The sequence below is a fragment of the Capricornis sumatraensis genome, chromosome 9 (assembly GCF_032405125.1).
Source record: "Capricornis sumatraensis isolate serow.1 chromosome 9, serow.2, whole genome shotgun sequence".
Taxonomy (NCBI): Eukaryota; Metazoa; Chordata; class Mammalia; order Artiodactyla; family Bovidae; genus Capricornis; species Capricornis sumatraensis.
This window is the reverse complement of record NC_091077.1, coordinates 11559889-11584731: the sequence shown is the minus strand read 5'-3', so window position 1 is coordinate 11584731 and position 24843 is coordinate 11559889. Positions and strand designations below refer to the sequence as shown.

Genomic DNA, 24843 nt, shown 5'->3' with positions numbered 1-24843 from the left:
TCTCAATTCAGATTTCACAGATGTAGGAGGAACCTACAACTAAAATAATTCCATGTACTAAAATGACGCTGCCGAAGAGAAATATCATGTAAATCACTTATGTATTAACAATTTGAAATTTTCTACCACATTAAAAAAGGAAAAGAAACAGATCAAATCAATTTTAGGAACCTATTTTATTTAGCTCTCTGTATTCAAAATAGGGCTTCCCAGGTGTCACCAGTGATAAAGAACCTGCCTGCCAATGCAGGAGACAAACGAGAAGCAGATTCGATGCCTGGGTCGGGAAGATCCCCTGCAGGGCATGGCAACCCGCTCCAGTATTCTTGCCTGGAGAGTCCCATCGACAGAGGAGCTTGGAAGGCTATAGTCCATAGTGTCACAAACAGTGAGACATGACTGAAGTGACTTAGCATGCATGCATGCATATTCAAAATGATGTCATTTAATGTGTCAATATAAATCAATATATGTAATCACTATAAAATTATTGAGATGCTTAACACATTGTTTTTCTTACAAAGTCTTCCAAGTCTGGAAATACGAATTCTAAATCTGGAAATGCTAACCCTTCAAAAATCTCAATTCAGACTCACATACTTCAAATGCTCAACAGCTAGTTGGCTCCTGGTTATGATACTGGACAATGCAGGTCCAGAACCACTGACAGGGAGTATATGCAAATCGTTTGGTCTAACATCCATGAAACCCAAGCAAGTACAAATTGCAGCTTTGACCCACCTTCATGTGCTGAAAACTTAGAATCACAGGCTGGGAGAGAGGTGTGTTCTTTTTGGGTCCAATAGCAGCACTCACTACCTGTGAGTTCAGGTAAACTTGATCTTTCTCATTCATGTCTTCAAAAAAAGTTGCATTTATGATGTTTCCAAGAGAAGAGTATGAAATAAAGGCAACTGCACTAGCTCCTGAGGAGACAGAATCATGGAGATTGGGATCGACAGATATACGCTCGTGGTACAGGCTCAGTTGCTCATTTGTGTCTGACTTTTTGTGACCCCATGGACTGTAGCCCACCAGGCTCCTCTGTCCACGGGATTTCCCAGGCAAGAATACTGAAGTGGGTTGCCATTTCCTTCTCCAGGGGATCTTCCTGACCCAGGGATTGAACCTGTGTCTCGTGTATTATAGGTGGGTTCTTTACCACTGAGCCACCAGGAAAGCTCTTAGTCATAGTAATACATATATATTTAGTTTGTTGAAGTCAATTAATGTGATGTCGAGCATCACATTATATGTTATGCTTAAGAGGAATAGTTAAATTTTTACATAACCTCCTGCTCCTTCTGCCTCTGTAACTCAGCTTGCCTCTTGCAAAGTCTAGGGCACGTAGGTCACATAGGTCACATAGTCTCAGAAAGTGGGGACAGGCAATACTAGGAACTGGAGTTTATCTCACTCACCCTTGACCTGCTCTTTGCAGTCACCCAGCCCCTGAAAACCTGCTTAATCATGCCTGTCCAGGTCAGGCATCCCCCTCCCCATCGTGACTACTGTTTCAAGCGCACAAAACCCCTTGGTTTTAACCAGCCTATTAACAGCTAGTGTTGCCCACTATAGTCTGTCTATAAACACTTTGTAATCCCTTTGTTCGGGGCTCAGAGCTTGGAGTGTTAACTCCTCTGGGCCTGCCAGCCTAATAAACCTGAGCTTTCCAACTCTCTGAGTGTGGTGCTTGGTTTTTCGAGTACTGGTTTCTGCAACAATGCCACAATTTATTTTTTGTACACGTAAATGATGCAATTTTGACGAGAAAAGGACAAAAAAGAAAGTGAAATTTTTATAAAAATACACACCTAGAGATAACTGCTGTTTAAGTTCTGGATGTTTTTTTCTAGGTATAAATATCTGCATCCAAATACACCTCATGTTCAAGATTTGTTAATGGACAAAAGATAATGTTGCAAAGAATAGCCAGTTCTGACTCCAGGTTGGATCTGTTACTTTAACCTTTGCTTCCTGTTGCTTGTGTTCACTGCTTGTGCATAATGGCCTGCCTCAGGGAACCCTGCCCTACCGCCTGAATATTAAAGTGTCTTTGTTCAAGACCCTGTGCACCTGTGGATGGCTACAGGAAGGAAGAAATTAATACATCCTCCAGGAGATATTTGCAAGATTAAGGGACTTTTTAGGGCTTCCCTGATGGCTCAGCGGTAAAAGACTCTGCCTGCAATGCTGGAGATGTTACTTTGATCCCTGGGTTGCGAAGATTCCCTGAAGGAGGAAATGGCAACCCACTCTGGTGTTCTTGCCTGGGAAATCCCATGGAGAGAGGAGCCTGCACTGAGCACGTGCACACACACACACACACACACACACACACGCAATGGGCTTTCTACTTTGCTTCCTTACCCCCCACCCCACATCTCTATTCTATAAAAGAACCTGAATCTAGACCCTGATAGTTATTTTGAGACATTAGTGTGCCATTTTCTCAATAAACCAGCTTTCAAATAAAGTCATTTTCCTTGCCTCAACACCTCGTCTCTCAAATTTATTGGCTGGTTGTGTGGTAAGCAGAGCGAGCCTGGATTCAGTAACAATGTGACCGAGTTTCCTTCTATGGAGAGCTGAGTATCAAGGATTATCTGATTCTATGGGGCGTTGCGATTCACCTTTTACGGACTTTCTATTGCCAAGCAATTTCACAACTCTGTAGCCATAGAAGATAACATGTAGAAACTTGACAGTAGTGGAAATGGTTCTTTCCCTAGACAGAGATGCATTTTGTCTGGTAGATGTGTAGTTTTCTGTTATAGAGAATATAATTCTGAACATTGCATTATAGTATCATCCTATAGAGTACTAACCAGTTTTTGCATCAGTTAGCTTATCATTTCAGAATTTGTGACTGATTTATATAGAAATATGTTTGTGTACATATGTATCTGCTCTTTGAATTGCCTCTGAGCATGTCTTAACATTTCATAGATTCCCTCATCAATTTATGAGCTGATGTAATCTTTTTCATGATTTTGAAAAAGCCTTTATTGAATTTGTTACAATATTGCTTCTGTTTTTTATGTTTTGGTCTTTTGGCCATGCCAAGGCACGTGGGATCTCAGGTCACAGACCAGGTATGGAATCTGCACCCCCTGCATTGGAAGGCGAAGTCTTAATCACTGGACCACCATGGACGTCCCATGAGTTCATAGGATCTTTGATGTACCTTTGTTTATATTTGAAAATGGTATTTACCTTTTCATTATTTATCTAGTTGAAAATGGTATATAGATGTATACACATACACACACAAAAACACAAACATATACACGCACATAGGCACACTTACTCACACATATGAGTGTCAAAATAAAAGATTTTCAGTGTCTCTTCTCATATTCTGAGGCATACAAAGTATTTCTGGACCTGATTCCTTTGTTGTATTGAATAGGGTAAGACTGGAGGGACAAGAGAAACTAGAAAAACTAAGAGAGGCTAAGCTGATTTACATGAGAAAGGACATGAATCTACCCTTAGGAGAAAAGGACATAAAAGCTGGGCTGTCCAAGATTGCCAGGAGAAATATCAATAACCGCAGATATGCAGATGACACCACCCTTAGGGCAGAAAGTGAGGAGGAACTAAAAAGCCTCTTGATGAAAGTGAAAGTGGAGAGTGAAAATGTTGGCTTAAAGTTCAACATTCAGAAAACGAAGATCATGGCATCCGGTCCCATCACTTCATGGGAAATAGATGGGGAAAATGGAAACAGTGGCTGACTTTATTTTTTTGGCTCCAAAATCACTGCAGATGGTGACTGCAGCCATGAAATTAAAAGACACTTACTCCTTGGAAGAAAAGTTATGACCAATCTAGATAGCATATTGAAAAGCAGAGACATTACTTTGCCGACTAAGGTCCGTCTAGTCAAGGCTATGGTTTTTCCTGTGGTCATGTATGGATGTGAGAGTTGGACTGTGAAGAAAGCTGAGCTCCGAAGAATTGATGCTTTTGAACTGTGGTGTTGGAGAAGGCTCTTGAGAGTCCCTTGGACTGCAAGGAGATCCAACCAGTCCATTCTGAAGGAGATCAGCCCTGGGATTTCTTTGGAAGGAATGATGCTAAAGCTGAAACTCCAGTACTCTGGCCCCCTCATGTGAAGAGTTGACTCACTGGAAAAGACTCTGATGCTGGGAGGGATTGGGGTCAGGAGGAGAAGGGGATGACAGAGGATGAGATGGCTGGATGGCATCACTGACTCAATGGACGTGAATCTGAGTGAACTCCAGGAGTTGGTGATGGACAGGGAGGCCTGGCGTGCTGCAGTTAATGGGGTCGCAAAGAGTCGGACATGACTGAGCGACTGAACTGAACTGATGGTTGATTCCTGTTGCTATTTGGTAGAAACCAATGCAATACTGTAAAGCAATTACATTTCAATTAAAAAAAAGTTGTGTTATTGTTGTTTTTCAGTCGCTAAGTGCTGCCTGACTCTTTGTGACCCCATGGACTGCAGCATGCCAGGCTCCTCTGTCCTCCACTATCTCCATTATATGGAGGAGGAAATGGCAATCCACTCCAGTATTCTTGCCCAGAGAACTCCATGAACAGTATAAAAATTGGGAGGGAGGGGTAGAGAAGAGGCAGGTGGAATTTTGCAGGAGGAAGAGAGGAAAGAGACTGGGTCAGTCATAAAGAGGAAAACGAAAGTAAAATTAACCCTCTACATCTGCAGGTTCTGTATCCACAGATTCTATGAACCTTGGATTGAAAATATTTTTAAAAATCCCAGGGACTTCCTTGGTGGTTCAGGTGCTAAGACTCTGCACTGCCAAGGCAGGGGGCCCAGGTTCAATCCCTGGTCAGGGAATTAGATCCCACATGCTGCGACTAAGATCCGGTGCAGCCAAATAAATAAATAAACATTAAAAAATTCGAGAAACTCTCAGAAGGCAAAACTTGAATTTGCTTTGCATCTGCAGCTGTTTTCTTAGCTTTTGCATTGTATTAGGTATTATAAGTAATCTAGAGATGATTTAAAATATAAGGGAGCACGTGCATAAGGTTATATGCACATCTATATCAAATACTATTGATAAATCATTTTGTATAGGGACATGAGCATTCGTGGATTTTCATGTGTGAAGGGTCCAGGAACCAATCCCTCTTGGAGACTAAAGGACAGCTATAAAAGGAAATTGGGTAAGACTTGTGTGATATCATTCCACTTCCCCTGTTGTCTCTTGAAGACTTCAGTAATGACTAACTTGTTTTGCAAGACCTTTAGAACTGGTTTTGTGTTTCTTTTGCATGAAACAAAATGTTGAGGCTGGACCCAAGGAAATCCATTTGTAGTTGGTACAAGTATTTCTGTCTCTTTAGATAGAAATCTAATTATTTCTTTTCCATATATATTATAGATATATAAAAAATAAAGTTATAGGAGGAGAAGGGGATGACAGAGAATGAGATGGTTGGATGGCATCACTGACTCAATGAACATGAATTTGAGCAAGCTCTGGGAGTTAGTGATGGACGGGGAAGTCTGGTGTGCTGTGCAGTCCACGGGGTTTCAAAGAGTTGGATATGACCGAGCGACTGAACTGAACTGGTACATATTATATAGTATAAACCAGATATAGATAACGTACAGAAATCATTACCTATGTGCTTACTTGCTCTGTTGTATCCAACTCTTTGCAGCCCTATGGACTGTAACCCACCAGGCTGCTCTGTCCGTGGGATTTCCCAGGCAAGAATATTGGAGTGGGTTGCCATTTCCTCCTCCAGGGGCTCTTCCCCACCCTGGGATTGAACCTGCGTCCCCTGCATTGCAGGCAGATTCTTTACCTGCTGAACCATCAGGGAAGCCCTCTATCTATCTATTTATCCACCTTTTTTTTTCTTTAGTGCCTACTGTCTCCAGACATTATTCTGGGGATACAGTGGGGGACAAAATAGCCTGAATTTCTCTTCCTATTGATCTTACTTTCTGGTACAGGAAACAAACATAAACAAGCAAATAAAGGTGTTAGATAATCATTGCCTAAAGCCGCCCACCTTGGCCAGGCATGATGATAACCACTTGGGTGAGTTGTCTCACAACAGGAGGTCCCAATGAGGAACTTGGTACTGCCACCCAAAAACTAACTGGGAGAATTTGGGAGGGGCCAAAAGAGGGAGGAGACAACCATCCTCCCAGAATCCTTTGCAATGGAATCCGTCTTGGCTGAGATGCTCGGGCCACCAGGAAGGACCCTGACTCAGACTATGGGCCAAGGATGATGACTGACCGTAGACAACCTAGAAACTAATCGCATTACCATAAACCCTGAGACTATGAGCCATGTGGCAAAGCAGTTTTCCTGCTGCTCTCTGCCTGGGGACCACTTTCCAATAGAGTCTCTTGCTATCCAGGCACAGGTCTCCTTGGACAACTCATTTCCAAGTGTTGGGAGCCCACTCAACAAAAGTATATATCAAAGACACCTTGCTCTGATATAGGATTAGTGCTCAATTCTATGGAGAAAATTAAGTGAAGTAGGGGACAGTGGAGCTTCTCAGGTGGCCCTAGTGGTAAAGAAGCTTCCTGCCAGTGCAGGAGATGTGGGTTTGATCCCTGGGTCAGGAAGATCCCCTGGAGGGGGACATGGCAATCCACTCCATTATTCTTGCCTGGAAAATCCCATGGACAGAGGAGCCTGGTGGGCTACAGTCTACGGGGTTGCAAAGAGTCAGACGCGATTGAAGCGACTTAGCACTTATGCCAGGGGACAGCAAGAGGTGGAGGGTGCTATTTTAGACAGTTTTCAGATAGCAGGGTGGAAGGAAGGAAGATATCTGAGAGGAGAGTGCTCTAGGAGGAGAAAATAGCAGAGGAAAACCCCCCAGAGATGTGACTGTGCCCACCTGCTCAGGAATCAGCAAGGAGGCCAGTATGGCTGCGAATGAGTGAGGGGGACAGTGGGAGGAAGTGAGGGCATTTTGGGGTTGATCTTGTAGGGCCTTGGGGAGAATTTTGCTTTTATTTTAAGCCAGTGGGAAAACTACTGGAGGGTTTTAAGCAAGGGAATGGCATAATTTAACACAGTTTGATAGGCTAAAAATATATATGCACATGATATGTTTATATTATACATTTATAATTTTATTACTAAATTATAAATTTTGCAAGTCCAATTTGTTCCTAAGTCCAACAAGATTAGCCAAGATACCCAACTAACATGATCGGCTGCATCATACTGTAATAAGTCTCTAAAACTTTTCACATGAACAATACATAAAAAACAGACAAAGAAAATAAAAGAAACATTTGAAATCTTACAGTACAGTACCTTGAAAAGTAGAGTAGAACAGTACAATAGCTGACATGCAGGGGCTGGCATCTAGTGAACAGGCGAGACAAGTTACTGACTGGAGGAGGGAGAGGAAGTGAGATGATGGAGCTGAAGGATCTTCAGCAACAGGAGTTGGAGGGCACGCTGCAGTTGCGCTCAGGCCTGATGTTGATGGAATGCAGGTTCCCACCTTGAAGACTTATATGTAGTGGACATTTTGTATATCAATAGTGTTATGGGCCAAGTTGTGTTCCTCCCCAAAATTCATGTGTTGAAGTCTTAATGGTACTTCCTAACGTGACTGTATTCGAAGATAAGGCTTTCAAAGAGGTGATGAAATTAAAATGCGACTGTTAGGGTGGGCCTTATCCAGTCTGCCTGGTGTCCGTATAAAAGGAAATTTGGACACAAGAAGACAGACTAGGGACATGTGCCCCCAGAGGAAAGGCCATATGAGGACATTGTGTGAAGATGGCCAAGGAGAGAGGCCTCCGGAGAGACCAACCTTGCCAACATCTTCATCTTTTATCCCTAGCCTCTACAACTGGGGGAAAATAAAATTCTGTTGTTTAAGCCACCAGTCTGGTATTTTATGACAGCCTAGCATATAACATGGGCTTCTCTGGTAGCTTAGCTGGTAAAGAATCCCCCTGCAATGCAGGAGACCTGGGTTCGATCCCTGGGTTGGAAAGATTCCCTGGAGGAGGGCATGGCAACCCACTCCAGTATTCTTGCCTGGAGAATCCCCATGGACAGAAGAGTCTGGAGGGCTACAGCCCATGGGGTTGCAGAGTCAGACATGACTGAGCAACTAAGCACACAGCACAGCTTATGTATATACACACATAAGATATAGAATGTATATACACACATATACTATATATCAACTATATGTATATGTATATGCTCATATGTGATAAGATGTTAACAAGATGTCAGTATTCCCACATCAATAAGAATTCACTATTGTAGCTGCTGAGAAGTCCACATGACAAAGAGGTCATATCTAATGAGTGGTTAAGGACCTAGAGATAAGAACCATGTTTCTGGATTCAAACTCCATCTTTGCCACATACTAGCTGTGTGGTCCCCAGGTGGCTCAGAGAATTCACCTGCCAATGCAGGAGACACGGGTTCGATCCCTGGTCCAGGAAGATCTTCTGGAGGAGGAGATGACAACCCACTCCAGTATACGTGCCTGGGAAATCCCATGGACAGAGGAGCCTGGCGGGCTACAGTCCATGGGAGTCACAAAGAGCACAATTTAGCGACTGAACAATAAGAAACAAGCTGTGTGGTTCATCCTACTGGGATAAATCCCCTAGCAGGTGTCTCTAACCAGATTTTTCTGGCTTCTCTCGAGGGATGAGAAGTAGGAGATTCACTTCTGCTTCTCTGAGTTGATGGCAGTTTCTGTTCATCAGAAAGAAACAGCTGTGGGTTGTTGGAAGGCATCAGCAGGTGATCAGTCTACCTGATCTGATGCTCGGAAATTGCTTGTTTTTGAGCTGAAATATTCTGGTGTAAGAGCAAATCACATGTAGAAAAGAAAAGAATGGCTAATGAGGTTTCCAAGGTTGACCTTTGTTGCCAGGTTTGCTCTCTGAGATAGTTTATAGGGAGAGGAATCATGTGATTCTATGTCTTGGGTTACCTGTGACAGTCCCAGTTAATACTTGGTGTCACAGTGTAACTTAATAGGATCCCTTCTGGTATTAAAATTATCCACCTTTTGGAGATAAATTACAAGGTTGCTTTAGACCGGAGGTTCTCAACTGCAGGCTATCCTGCCCTCTCACCTCAGCTGACACTGGGTGGTGTCTGGAGGAATTTTTGGTTGTCACAACTGGGGAACTGCTATAGACGTCTAGTCTAAGGCCAGGGATGGTGTTCAACATCCTACGGGGCACAGGATGACTCCCTACAATGAAGAATGATCCAGTCCAAGACAGAACCTGAGGGACAGAAAAATGTCCCTTTATGAGTTCGTCATGAACCCATCAATGTGTTCTTTTCTCTCTTTAGGAATGTTCAGTCCTCAACCTAGATGTGGATTTAATTCGATGACCAATTCTGTTCTCAGATTCTCTGCTGGTAAAGGACTGCCCAGAGAAAGAATTCACGGTTTTCACCCTGAAGCTATGGTGGTGGTGGAGGGGAGGGCGAGGTGGGGGAGGGGACATGTCGATGAACAGATGTTAACACATTAGATGCCGGGATAAGGTAGGTTCAAAGTGCTGGCGGAGCACAGGCGAGGGAAAGCCTGACTCTAGTGCTGTGATGGAAGCAGGCCCGGGAGGCTTCATGGAGGAGGAAAAAGTTGAGCTGGATTGAAAGAATAAAAGTCCACCCTGTGGAGTGTTGGTTAACATTACTGACAGAGGGACAGCCAGGGCAATGCTTCAAGATGAGACTGCAAGGGTCATTAGGGAAAAATAAATAGTCTGCTACTGCGCATGTAAATGGTGCTTCCCTGGTGGCTCAATGGTAAATAATCTGCCTGCCAATGCAGGAGACGCAGATTTTAATCCTGGGCCGGGAAGATCCCCTGGAGGAGGAAATGGCAACCCACTCCAGTATTCTTGCCTAGGAATTTCCATGGACAGAGGAGACTTGTGGGCTGCAGTCTATAGGGTCACTGAGCATGCACGAATGCACGGGCATGTCTATGCAAGTGCTCCCCGAGGCACGTGCCTTCACATTATGAGGTCTGCAGTTCATGTAAACAATTCAGCCTAGACAGTTGTTATGGACTGAGCTCTGTTCTCCTCAAATTCATATATTCAGTTATGGTATTCTCAGTGTGTATGTCCAGTCATGGAATTGCTGGGTCATATGGCAGTTCTATGTTTAGTTTTTTTAAGGCACCTCCGTACTGTTCTCCAGAGTGTCTGTACCAATTTACATTCCCACCAACAGTGTAAGAGAGTTTCCTTTTCTCCACACCCTCTCCAGTATCTGTTGTTTGTAGATTTTTTGATTATGGCCATTCTGACCCGTGTGAGGTCGTACCTCTTTGTAGATGAAACTAGAGCCTGCCATACAGAGTGAGGTAAGTCAGAAAGAGAAAAAGAGATATTGCATATTAAAGCATATGTATGAAGTCTAGAAAAATGGTACAGATGAACCGTTTTGCAGGACAGGAATAGAGGCACAGACATAGAGAATAGACGTGTGAACACAGAGTGAAGGAGAGGATGGGACAAATTGAGAGAATAGCATCGAAGCATATACATCACCATATGTATAACTAGTGGGAAGCTGCTGTACAGTTCAGGGAGCTCAGCTCAATGCTCTGTGATGACCGAGAGGGCTTGGATGCGGGGTGGCAGGAGGGAGGCTCCAGAGGGAGGGGGTGTGTGTATACAGCTGGTTCATGATGTTGGACAGCAGAGATTAACCCAATATTGTAAAGCAATTATATCCTGATAAAAAATAAAAAAAAATTGTTGACTTCCTAATTCCTCGTACCCCACAATGTGACCAAGGAACAAACTGGATTGCAGATATGTTTGGAAGCTTTCAGGCTCCCTCACCACACTGTAATGGGGGAACCTGGTGAGCATGCAAGCATGAAGTCACATGGTTGGAATTTGGCTTCCATCCTCCTCCTGGCCCATCTTCCAGTGAAGGCAGATTCAAGGTCTTATCTTGGGGGAGGAGAGGAAGTGAGAAACTAATTGCCACATGAGACTTTCTCAGTTCAGCATGTGCTTAGTTGTCTGCGTTTTATCATCTTTTCTTTGGAACTTTGGGTGATAGCACAGACCAGCTGTCTGTACAGACCCCACATTCATGTAATTGGATTTTAAGACCCTCATTTATTGTGCTACAGCAATTGTAACATATGGCAGTTATAACAGAAGTCTTCCTGCCAAATGAAAAAAAATACTGGAGGTGTTCATGCAGACAACCCAAATTTTGGTTTCTCTTGAAAAATCAGACAGTCTGGCAATGCTGGGACAGTTAATAGTAACAATTTCTCTCTCTACACAGGCTGTAGCAGATGCTGTAGGCACCCTAGCTTTATTCCTTTGGCACTTCTGTTTTTTTTTTTTTTTTTAACATGCTGATGGATTCCACTGCAAGCAGCTGCGACTCTGTCTGGGAGCTTTCCCTGGAGTGAACATGTTTGATCTGCACACAGGGCAGGCTGGAAGAGCCTTGAAGTTCACTTGTGCCTACAACCTCCAGGAGGGCTCTTAACCAGTGATGGATCAGAGCAAGTGGAAAAAGAGCTCAGCTCAGCTCCCACTCCCTAACTGTTATTATTACTTTAGTTTTGGAATTCGGGATTTTCATTGCAGCATGTGAGATCTAGCTCCCTGACTAGGTATCGAACCCAGGTCTCCTGCATTAGGAGTGCAGAGTCTTAGCCACTGGGCCACCAGGGAAGTCCCCTTTATTATTAAAAAAAAATTTTTTTTTACCATGTTGAGTGGCATGTGGGATCTTAGTTCCCTGACTAGGGACTGAACCCCTGCCCCCTGCCCTGGAAGCACAGAATCTTAACCACTGGACCGCCAGGGAAGTCCTCTAGCTACCTCTCTTTGAATGGGGTAACTCAGTGGGATTGAACCCCAGTCACTACCAGCAGTAACCTGCTCGCTAACGTAATAATCCCTGTATGGGCTGCCCTCTCTTCCTTGTCTCACTTCCTGTTTTCCCTGTTGGGATGATTAATTTTGTGTGTCAACTTGGATAGGCCTTAGGACCCAGATATTTGGTCAAAGACCAGTCTGGATATTGCTGTGAGGGTATTTTTAGATGAGATTAACACTTCAATCAGTAAATTTTGAATAAAGCAGATTGCAGTTCCTAATGTTGGTGGGCCTCATCTAATCAGTGGAAGGTGTTAAGAAAAAGGCTGACTCCCCCCTAGGAAGAGACTGCGTTTGGACTCAGGCAGCAACAGCTTTTTCCTGGGTCTTTCAGCCTGCTGGCTAGATTTTAGATTTGTTGCCCTCCACAATCGCATGAGTTAAATTCTTAAATCTCTCTCTGTCCCTGCCCATGTCTCTCTATCTCTGTTTCTCTTTCTCTACATATACACAGCCTATTGGTTCTGTTTCTCTGGAGAATCCTGATTGATACACTTACTGATTCTTTCTGAGATCATCCCCCATATAAAATCGTCACACTTGTTCCCCTTACACTTATCCATGCAGTGCTTCTAAGGAACTCAAACTGAGAACCAGATAGAAAAGCCCCTAAATTACAAAGAAGTCTCTCTTTCATGCTAAAGAACAAAAAACCTCCATTTTAGGTAGGAAGATGTCTTTTTTGTTATTACAAAAAAATTTTTTTAAGGAAAGACTCAAATGGCACAATCTTAGTGAAACGGAGTAGAACCCTATCCTATAGTCCTTGTTCTCCAAGTCCTCAGCCTACCTTTTGTCTGTGGATAAACTTTAGCCAAAAGTTAGTTTAATCAGAGAAGTGAGAACATAAAGAAACAAAGGAAAATAGTTAAAGGAGATCAAATGATAATAGTTTAGTCAGGTAGCAAAGTCAAGGACCTTTAGTTCCTTCTCAAGGGCTATAGGTAATATTCTGAGCCATATTCTTTGAGCTGTCTTATAGGTAGAGACCTCCACCATGTGGAGAAATTAACTACATGATTACCAGACTGTAGCCACGACATAAACTGTCGCATTTCCAAGAACTGGCCTCCAGGAAATGGGGACAAACCAACCCTGGAACCAAGACTAACTGTGCTTAGAACTGACCACCAGCGACCAATTTCGAGATGACTGCCTGAGCTACTCTGCTGTTTCTGCACGTAGCCCCCTCTCTCTGTCTATAAAAGCTCTAGCCCCCTGGTTGTTGGGGTGGGGGCTGTTGGCCTTTGGACAGGTTTGGATGCTAGTGACCCTCCTCCCTGGTCACTAGCATCCAAAATAAAGCAAACTTTCCTTTCCACTAACCTAGCCTCTTTAATGACTTTTGAGCAGAGAGTAGCCGGACTTGGGTTCAGTAACATCAGGGTAACAGACCCATTAGAGAGGAGCCTACTGGGGACAGTCTCCTCACTACTTACACAGTGATGCTGCTCTGCATGTCTTAGGGATTCTGAAAGCAGCCACCCCACGTACCTTGTGTGTTTCCCTGGATGACATCATTGCAATGGATTTCCATGGAGTTCACTTGGGCATTCAAGCTGAAGATGACTCCCTTGGAGCAGTTGTCTGTAACAACTCGAGTTTCAACAGCTGGTAAGAAAAACAAAGGGCAAACTTACCATTATTATAAGTTTAAAAAATGTGCATAGTTACACGAATAGCTTAACTTTACTGAGTGTCTAGAATGTGCCAGGCACTGGGCTAAAGAGCCTTACATTGATACATTGCCATCTTATAGCAGCCTCATGTAACACAATGAAGGACCTTTCAGAAGAGCAAACGGAAATTCAGAATTTAAGTAGGACTCTAACTCCTGTATACTTGCTAAGAAAATATCTCATGACAGAGGAGCCTGGCAGGCTCCATGGGGGTGGCGAAGAGTAGGAACTGACTGAGTCCTGTGTTCTTTTTTTAAAGACTTCTTTTTTTACTGTGGACCATTTTAAAATTCTTTATTGAATTTATTACAATCTTGATTCTGTTTTTTATGTTTTTGTTTTTTTGGCTGAGAGGCATGTGGTATATTAGTCTCCTGACCGGGGATTGAAGTCACACCCCATGCATTGGAAGGTGAAGTCTTAACCACTGGACTATCAAGAATGTCCCCTGAAACCATATTCTTAACTAACATTCTTTAGCACATTGTCTTGGAAGCAACGATTCTGTTTCTAGGAATTTATTCTTGAAAAACAATAATGACCAAGAGGGCAGAATTAGCTACGAGAAAGTCCATGGCGGTAAAGATGATAAAGGGGAAAATGAGAAATGACCTAAAGTTTGAGAAGAAATTGGTTGAGTAACTTATGGTTTGTCTTTATAATGGGGAACCATGCTTCCAATAAAAATGAAGTCACAGAATAACAAACAATAAGTTCATGAAAATATTTGAGACTGGTCATGAGTTGGAAATTATTGAAGGTAGATGAGGTGTGCAGTGGTCTTATTATGTCTCCTTTTGAGTGTATTAAAAAAGTTAAAGGAAGCAATTATAGAGAGCGGGAAGTTATGGCAATTACCAGCCTTGGTTCTAAGTGCGTTGAGTGCAGCATTACTATCTCGTTTTATAGGTGAGGTGATGAAAGCTCACTGAGGAAAGGGTACTTTATATCATTGATTAAACAATGAAGGGGACTTCCCTGGTAGTCCAGTGGTTAAGACTGTGCCCTTCCAATGCAGGGGCTGCAGGTTTGACCCCTGGTTCAGGGAACTAACATTCCACATGACTCCTGGCTTGGCCAAAAACAAAACCAAACCAAAAAATCAATTAGGAATTGGCCAAATCAGAAAATATAAGAATTACTTGGAATGTGGTTTAATTTTAAATAAAAGTGTCCAGATTCTGGTTTCCTGAGAAGTTTAGGCACTGGATTTTATCTTATTAAAAACTATAAAAATTGATTATTTTTATGAAGTATTTTATCATGAAAGTTGGTAAAACGAAATGATTAGTTAGGCATACACAAGCACATTAGCAGCTCTGAGCTGAATATTAATAAAAAGCACAGTAAACAGCATTTCTGGAGGCCAATATAGTGATATGTATCAAAAGTTCATAGAATGCTTTCTTCCTTTTGGTCTAACAATTCCTCTTCTATGAATTTATCCTAAGAAAACATTTAATGAATAGATACAGATGAACCTTTAATGGTCTTTGTCACAGGGTTGTTTTGTAACTACCCACATTTCTCAGAATAGGGAAATAAATTATTGTGTAAATAAATTATATGTACAATGCAACTATATAAACCATTGAAGACAATAACATAGCTAATGATATATATGACGTACATGGAAAGATGTTAGTCACGTAATGAGTGAGAAAGCAAGTTTGGCAAGCAATGTAAGTGTAACATACATAACAAATATATGTCTCTTCATCAGACATGTACCATCATGGGTATTGGATTGGAACACTGAATTGTGGGCAGATTTGGCTGGTCTCAGTTTAGTTTTGTGTATGTGTTTTTTCCTAATTAAAAATTTAATACCTGGCTTTGCTATGGTATTTTATTTCTTATTTTCAAAAACAAAAGTTAAATATATTTAAGGTGTACAATGTGAAGACTTGACACATGTGTGCATGTGTGTGTGTGCTCAGTTGCTCAGTTGTGTCTGACACACACACACACACACACACACACACACATATATATAGTTAAATGATTACTGCAGTCAAGCTAACTGACATATCTGCAGCACATGGATATATAATGAATATGTAAGACAGGTATGGGAATACCAGACCACCTGACCTGTCCCCTGAGAAACCTGTATGCAGGTCAAGAAGCAACGGTTAGAACTGGACATGGAAAAACTGACTGGTTCCAAATCGGGAAAGAAGTACGTCAAGGCTGTATATTGTCACCCTGCTTATTTAACTTATATGCAGAGTACCTCATGAGAAATGCTGGGCTGGAAGAAGCACAAACTGGAATCATGATTGCTGGGAGAAATATCAATAACTTCAGATATGCAGATGACACTACCCTTATGGCAGAAAGTGAAGAGGAACTAAACAGCCTCTTGATGAAAGTGAAAGAGGAGAGTGAAAACACTGGCTTAAAACTCAGCATTCAAAAAACGAAGATCATGGCATCCAGTCCCATCAGTTCAGTTCAGTTCAGTTCAGTTCAGTTGCTCAATTGTGTCTGACTCTTTGCGACCCCATGGATTGCAGCATGCCAGTTCCATCCCTTCATGGCAAATAGATGGGGAAACAATAGAAACAGTGACAGACTTAATTTTCTTGGGCTCCAAAATCACTGCAGATGGTGACTGCAGCCATGAAATTAGAAGACGCTTGCTCCTTGGAAAAAAAGCTATGACAAATCTAGACAGCATATTAAAAAGCAGAGACATTATTTTGCCAACAAAGGTCCACCTAGTCAAAGCTGTGGCTTTTCTAGTAGTCATGTATAGATGTGAGCATGGACCTTAAAGAAAGTTGATTGCCGAAGAATTGATGTTGGTGAAGAATTGGTGTTGGAGAAGACTCTCAAGAGTCCCTTAGACTGCAAGGAGATCAAACCAATCAGTCCTAAAGGAAATCAATCCTGAATATTCATTGGAAGGACTGATGCTGAAGCTGAAGCTCAAATATTTTGGTCACCTGATTCAAAGAGCTGACTCATAAGAAAAGACCCAGAGGCTGGGAAAGATTTGAAGGCAGGAGAAGGAGTCGACAGAGGATGAGATGGTTCAACGGATTTCATTACCGACTCAATGGACATGAGTTTGAGCAAGCTCTGGGAGACGGTGAAGGACAGGGAAGCCTGGCATGCTGGTGTCCATGGGGTTGCAAAGAGTGGGACATGACTGAGTGACTGAACAACAGCAAAACATTATTTTTATTAAAAAATTTTTTTGGTCACACCAGGAGGCCTGTGGAATATTAGTTCCTGGACCTGCTCAGACCTCAGCAGTGAAAGTGCCAAGTCCTGACCACTGGACTGCCAGGGAATTCCCCCATTGGCAATTTTTAAAAATAGCTCTATGCAGGGGTAACTGATGTACAGCAAATCTCACATATTAACGTGTACAATTGGATGGGTTTCATCGAGTGTGTACCTCTGTCAAACCACCATCACAGTCAAGGTAGACAACATTTCTGTCACCACCAACAATGTATCCAGATTTTCTCACATCCCTTTTCCATCCCTTCACTGGCTCTACCCTCTGAGTCACTGGAGATTAGTTTGCATTTTCTAGACTTTTATATAAATGGATGTGTTCGTGTGTGTTCAGTCATTTCGGTCATGTCCGACTCTTGGTGACCCTAAGGACTGTAGCCCCCCAGGCTCCTCTATCCATGGGGATTCTCCAGGCAAGAATATTGGAGTGGGTTGCCATACGCCCCTCCAGGGGATCTTCTCGACTCAGGGATTGAACCCATGTGTCTATGTCTCCTGCATTGGCAGGCGGGTTCTTTACCACTAGCGCCACCTGGGAAGCTGTATAAATGGACAAACACAGTCCTTATTTACTTCTCTCATTGCTTGATGTGGACCCCAGTTAGTAACCACCCCCCTGTGTGTCTCAGGTCTTACTGTCTTCTTACCCATAGTGCTCTTTTGGACTTTCTGGATTTCCTGGTCTGGTGCTTTCAAGGCAGTGTTTAGAACATCTGATTCCACTGTCTGGAGAATGGCTGTGACGTTTCTCTTCTCTTCCAATACAGTCTTATTGGTGAGAAGAGACTCGATATCCTCAATAATCCGTTGCATCTTTGAAGAGAGAAAGAATTAAAAAAACAACCCAAACGATAGGTCCCACATCCCAAGGGTCAGAAGAAAACCCAAGAAAGAAGGCGGTGGGGTCAGACGACTGGTTCACATACTGACTCCACCTCTCACTGGCTGTGCAACCTTGGGAAAGTCACTCAGTCACTCTGTGCTTCAGGTTCTCCATTTAGGATGAGGATGGTACTAAGACCCCATAAAGTTTGGGGGAAGATTAAATTAATGAAGAGACTTTATTTTTAGAACAGTGTTAGCCTGGTAAACACCGTAGAAGTGTTAGTCGCTCATTTGTGTCTGACTCTTTGTGACCCATGAACTGTAGTGCATAAGGATCCTCTGTCCATGGGATTCTCCAAGCAAGAATACTGGAGTGGGTTTCCATTTCTTCTCCAGGGGATCTTCCTGACCCAGGGATTGGACCTGGGTCTCTAGCACTGCAGGCAGATTCTTTACAACTGAGCCACCAGGGAAGCTCAAACATCATATAAGTGTTAGTTATTAAGAGCATCTTTTACCAACAGGGAAGTGATAAAATTTTTAGAAATAGACCAGTGGTTCTCAACTGGGGGCAATTTTCATTCCCCAGATGGGAAGACGTTTGGATTGTCACCACTGCGGAGTGCTATTTCTACTGATAATTAGGCCAGAGATGTTACTCAGCGTCCTATAATGGATGTGACAGCCCTACAGCAAAGAACGACCCAGTCTCAAATGTCAGTAGGGCCAAAGCTGAGAAATCGTTTAGTAGTATCATAGCTCAGAAGGAACTCTAACTGGCCTTTTTGTATCTAGAAATGTATTGTTTTTTAAAAGCTATATTAAACTCATTTTATCTATCTATTTATCTTACTGATTTACTGAAATATAGTTGGTTTACAATATTATATTAATTTCAGCCATACAGTATAGTGGTTCTATGAGGAATAGCAAAAAAGATGGGCCAGTGGCTGAAGAAGACTGAAGGGTCAAGGTGAAATTTTAAAACTGTTGTTATAGAAAACAAATTCATGGTTACCATAGAGAGAAAGGGCAGGGAGGGATTAATTAGGAATTTGGGATTAACAGATACACATTACTATATATAAAATAGATAAACAACAGAGACCTATGGTATAGCACAGGAATGTCTATTCCCATATCTTGTAATAATTTATAATGAAAAAAATCTGGAAAAGATTATACGTAACTGAATCACTTTGCTGTACATCTGAAACAGTAAAACAACAATACGTCAAATTGAGAGAGTATCACTGATATATGTACACTACCCTGTGTGAAATAGATGGCTAGTGGGAAGCTGCTGTGTAGCACAGGGAACTCAGCTTGGTGCCCTCTGATGACCTAGAGGGGTTGGATGGGGGCCGTATGAGGGAAGCTCAAGAGGGAGGAGGTATACATATACTCATAGCTGATTTACGCTGTTGGACAGCAGAAACTAACACAACATTGTAAAGCAATTACACTCTAATTAAAAAAAACTGTGCTTCAATAGAAATTGTAGCATATGTGATTTGAAAAATTATTTTTATGTTGATCTCTACATGATTTTACTCAAAGTATAGTCCTCAGACAAGCAGTATCAGCATCAGATGGGAGCTTATTAGGAATTCAGACTCTTAGGTCCCAGTCCACATATTCTGAATCCAAACCTGCACTGTAACAAGCTTCTAAAGGATTTGTGGTATGTTAAGGTACTAGGGGGCTTTCCTGGTAGCTCGGGTGGTAAAGAATCTGCCTGCAATGCAGGAGACCACAGTTTGATTCCTGGGTGGGGAAGAGCCCCTTGAGAAGATTGACTACCCTCTCCTGTATTCATAGGCTTCCCTAGTGGTTCAGCCGGTAAACAATCTGCCTGTAATGTGGGAGACCTGGGTTCGATCCCTGGGTTGGGAAGATCCCCTGGAGGAGGGAATGGCAACCCACTCCAGTGTTCTTGCCTGGAGAATCCCCATGGACTGAGGAGCCTGGAAGGCTACCGTCCATGGGGTTGCAAAGAGTCAGACACGACTGAATGACTGAGCACAGCACACAAAGTACTAGACAGTAAGTCCCATTGGGACAGTCCTTGATGAATAGTGCTACGTGGCTTCAGTCGTTTCTGACTCTTTGCGACCCTATGGACTATGGCCCACCAGGCTCCTCTGTCCGTGGGATTCTCCAGGCAAGAATATTACAGTGGGTTGCCATGTCCTCCTCCAGGGGATTTTCCTGACCCAGGGATTGAACCAGCATCTCCTGTCTCTCCTGCATTGCAGGCAGATTCTTTACCACTGTGCCACCTGGGAAACCCCTTTGGTGAATAGCAGGGGCTCAGTAAGTGTTCATGGGTTAAATGGATATTTTTAATAGGAAACTATCATGCCAAAGAGTTATAAGCAGAGTAATATGTAAGGGTTGCAGGGACTTTCAGAATCAGGTTCAAATAAGCCTTTTTTATGGTCTACTCTTTCAGTCTAACCAGTGTTGGTGGAAATTCTGAGCTGAGTTTTCTAGTGAAAGGGCAGCCCCCCTCCTCAGCCACACCTGATGTAAAATGCCTCTCTCTCTTCTACATGGCAGCAGAAGTCTTCTTGGTTTAAACTCATTTGTACAGAGTAGGTGCCAATGTATTGGGTCATCAGAATTGCTGTTTTAGTGTCTGATCTAACATGATGACTTTGTACCTGTCTTTTTTTGGCAAAGCATTTTGTTTTTTCGAAGTGAAATTCACGTAACAAAATACATCCTTTTAAAAGTAGGTTCTTTTTTTTTTTTGCCGCATGACATGTGGAATCTTAGTTCTCCAACCAGGCATCAAAGCCACATCCCCTGCAGTTGGAAGCATGGAGTCCTAACCACTGGACCACCAGGGAAGTTCCTCACCCTTTTAAAGTATTAGTTCAGTTCAGTTGCTCAGTCGTGTCCCACTCTTTGTGACCCCATTAACTGCAGCACATCAGGCCTCCCTGTCCATCACCAACTCCCAGAGTTCACCCAAACTCACGTCCATCAGGTCGGTGATGCCATCCAGCCATCTCATCCTCAGTCGTCCCCGTCTCCTGCCCTCAATCCCCCCCAGCAACAGAGTCTTTTCCAGAGAGTCAACTCTTCACATGAGGTGGCCAAAATACTGGAGTTGCAGCTTCAGCATCAGTCCTTCCAAAGAACACCAAGGACTGATCTCCTTTAGAATGGACTGGTTGGATCTCCTTGCAGTCCAAGGGACTCTCAAGAGTCTTCTCCAACACTACAGTTCAAAAGCATCAATTCTTTGGCGCTCAGCCTTCTTCACAGTCCAACTCTCACATCTGTACATGACTACTGGAAAAACCATAGCCTTGACTAGACGGACCTTTGTTGGCAAAGTAATGTCTCTGCTTTTCAATATGCTATCTAGGTTGGTCATAACTTTTCTTCCAAGAAGTAAGCATCTTTTAATTTCATGGCTGCAGTCACCATCTGCAGTGATTTTGGAGCCCAAAAAAATAAAGTCTGACACTGTTTCCACTATTTCCCATTCTATTTCCCATGAAGTGATGGAACCAGATGCCATGATCTTCGTTTTCTGAATGTTGAGCTTTAGGCCAACTTTTTTACTCTCCTCTTTCACTTTCATCAAGAGGCTTTTTAGTTCCTCTTCACTTTCTGCCATATGGGTGGTGTCATCTGCATATCTGAGCTTATTGATATTTCTCCCGGCAATCTTGATTCCAGCTTGTGCTTCTTCCAGCCCAGCGATTCTCATGATGTACTCTGCATAGAAGTTAAATAAATAGGGTGACAATATACAGCCTTGACATACTCCTTTTCCTATTTGGAACCAGTCTGTTGCTCCATGTCCAGTTCTAACTGCTGCTTCCTGACCTGCATATAGATTTCTCAAGAGGCAGGTCAGGTGGTCTGGTATTCCCATCTCTTTCAGAATTTTCCACAGTTTATTGTGATCCACACAGTCAAAGGTTTTGGTATAGTCCATAAAGCAGAAATAGATGTTTTTCTGGAACTCTCTTGCTTTTTCCATGATCCAGCAGATGTTGGCAATTTGATCTCTGGTTCCTCTGCCTTTTCTAAAACCAGCTTGAACATCAGGAAGTTCATGGTTCATGTATTGCTGAAGCCTGGCTTGGAGAATTTTGAGCATTACTTTACTAGCATGTGAGATGAGTACAATTGTGCGGTAGTTTGAGCATTCTTTGGCATTGCCTTTCTTTGGGATTGGAATGAAAACTGACCTTTTCCACTGCTGAGTTTTCCAAATTTGCTGGCATATTGAGTGCAGCACTTTCACAGCATCATCTTTCAGAATTTGAAATAGCTCCACTTGAATTCCATCACCTCCACTAGCTTTGTTCATAGTGATGCTTTCTAAGGCCCACTTGAGTTCACATTCCAGAATGTCTGGCTCTAGGTGAGTAATCACACCATCGTGATTATCTGGGTCATGAAGATCTTTTTTGTACAGTTCTTCTGTGTATTCTTGCCACCTCTTCTTAATATCTTCTGCTTCTGTTAGGTCCCTACCATGTCTGTCTTTTATTGTGCCCAACTTTGCATGAAATGTTCCCTTGGTATCTCTAATTTTCTTGAAGAGATTTCTAGTCTTTCCCATTCTATTGTTTTCCTCTATTTCTTTGCATTGATTGCTGAGGAAGGCTTTCTTATCTCTCCTTGCTAGTCTTTGGAACTCTGCATTCAGATGCTTATATCTTTCCTTTTCTCCTTGGCTTTTCAGTTCTTTTCTTTTCACAGCTATTTGTAAGGCCTCCCCAGACAGCCATTTTGCTTTTTTGCATTTCTTTTCCATGGGGATGGTCTTGATCCCTGTCTCCTGTACAATGTCACGAACTTCTGTCCATAGTTCATCAGGCACTCTATCTATCAGATCTAGTCCCTTAAATCTATTTCTCACTTCCACTGTATAATCATAAGGAATTTGATTTAGGTCATACCTGAATGGTCTAGTGGTTTTCCCTACTGTCTTCAATTTAAGTCTGAATTTGGCAATAACAAGTCAGTAATAATTTAGAATGTCCATGATGTTGTATAACCATCACCTCTATGTAGTTCCAAAACCTTTCCATCATTTCCAAATGAAACCCATTAAACAATTGCTTCCCATTCTCCCCTCCCCCAGCCTCTGGAAAGTACAAATCTGCTTTCTGTTTCCCTGGATTCGCCTATTCTGCACACTTTATGTAAGTGGAATCATATACTGTGTAATCTTTTGTGTCTGACTTCTTTCACGGAGCATAATGTTTTTGAGGTTCATCCATATTGTACTGGGAATCAGAACTTCATTTTTTATGGCTGAATAATATTCCACTGTATAGGTATACCACATTTTACTCATCCTGTCATCAATTCGTGGACATTTGGGCTGTTTCTGTCTTTTGGCTATTGTGAATAGGACTGCCAAGAGCATAGTTGTGCAAGTACATATTTGGGTCCCTGCTCTCCCTCTTTTTTTTTTTTTTTTAAATTATTTTATTGAAGTAGAGTTGATTTACAGTGTTGTATTAGTTTCTGGTGTACAGCAAAGTGCTTCAGTTTTATATGCACGTTTTCATATTTTTTTCATCATGGTTTACCACGAGACATTGACTGTCACTCCGTGCGCTATAAGTAGGACCTTGTTGTTTATGTATTCTATATATAACAGCTCACATCTGCTGATCCCAAACTCCCAATCCAATCCTCTCTGACCCCCTCCCTCCTTGGCAATACAAGTCTGTTCTCTGTGTCTGTGAGCCTGTTTCTGTTTCGTAACTAAGGTCATTTGTGTCACATTTTAGATTTCACATACACAACATCATATGGTATTTGTCTTTCACTTTCTGACTTCCTTCACTTAGTATGATAATCTCGAGGTTCCTCCCTGTTGCTGCAAATGACATTATTTCAACCTTTTTTATGCCTGAATAATACCCCACGGGGCTTCCCAGGGGGTGCTAGTGGTAAAGAACCTGCTTACTGATGCAGGAGACATAAAAGACGTGGGTTCAGTCCCTGGGTTGGGAAGATCCCCTGGAGGAAGGGCATGGCAACCCACTCCAGTATTCTTGCCTGGAGAATCCCATGCACAGAGGAGCCTGGCGGGCTACAGTCCACTGAGTCACACGGAGTCGGACACGACTAAAGTGACTTAGTAATATTCCATCATATGCATGTACCACATCTGCTTTATCTCTTCATCTGTCGATGGACATTTAGGTTGTTACCATGTCTTGGCTATTGTGAACAGTTCTGCTGTGAATATGGGGATGCATGTATCTTTTTGAATTCTACTTTTGTCCAGGTATATGTTTGGGTCCCAGCTTTCAATTCTCTTGGGTATATTCTTAGAAGTAGAATTGTAGAAAGTGAAAGAAAGTGAAGTCGCTCAGTTGTGTCCGACTCTATGCGACCCCATGGACTGTAGCCCACCAGGGTCCTTTGTCCATGGGATTTTCCAGGCAAGACTACTGGAGTGGGCTGCCGTTTCCTTCTCCAGAGGATCTTCCCGAGCCAGGGATCGAACCTGGGTCTCCTGCATTGCAGACAGACACTTTACCATCTGAGCCACCAGGGAAGCTCAGATAATTGTAGAGTCACCTGATAGTTTTATGTTTAATTTTTTGAGAAACCTGACAGTGACTTTTATAATGAAATGTTCCCATTTGATAACACGATTATTTGTTCATTACTGCAGTGAACAGATGTTGAACTTCCAAGGCTGGCTTGGTCTGATTCCCCTCCTCAAGAGCTCACTGTCTAGTGAGTGAGTGACAGCGCACCACTTAAATGTCATCAGTCTGGAGGAGATGACAATAGATAACATGGATGGAATGTGTACTCTGGACCCGGCACTGTGCTGAATACTATACATGTATTATCTCATTTAACCTGCTCATCATTATCCAAGGGTGCCATCACCACCCTCATCTTCAGTTCAGTTCAGTTCAGTCGCTCAGTCGTGTCCGACTCTTTGCGACCCCATGAATTGCAGCACGCCAGGCCTCCCTGTCCATGAGGAAATTCTTCTCAAAAAGTGTGATGGTTAATTTTATGTGTCAGCTAGACTGAGTCATGGGTTACCTCGATGTCTGGCCAAGCGTCATTCTGGGTCTGACATGAAATTAACATCTGCATGGATGGAGGAAGTAAAGCTGATTGCCCTTCCTGATGTGGTTGGGGCTCATCCCGTCAGTTTGGGGGTCTGATTAGAAC

General features: G+C 42.7%; 1 protein-coding gene and 1 non-coding gene across 2 annotated transcripts in view; both read right to left on the bottom strand.

Annotated features, from left to right (window-relative positions):
- ADGRE3 (adhesion G protein-coupled receptor E3) overlaps window positions 1-24843 on the bottom strand; it is a 67871-nt gene that overhangs the window by 29538 nt on the left and 13490 nt on the right. The window contains exons 6-8 of the mRNA XM_068980116.1: window positions 17478-17643; window positions 13394-13510; window positions 742-926 (exon numbers count right to left, since the gene is read on the bottom strand). Coding sequence (XP_068836217.1) covers window positions 742-926; window positions 13394-13510; window positions 17478-17643 — 468 coding nt within the window. The remainder of the gene's footprint in view (window positions 1-741; window positions 927-13393; window positions 13511-17477; window positions 17644-24843) is intronic.
- On the bottom strand, window positions 24134-24205 carry TRNAC-GCA (transfer RNA cysteine (anticodon GCA)). Its single transcript has one exon. It is a non-coding gene; the product is annotated as a tRNA-Cys (tRNA).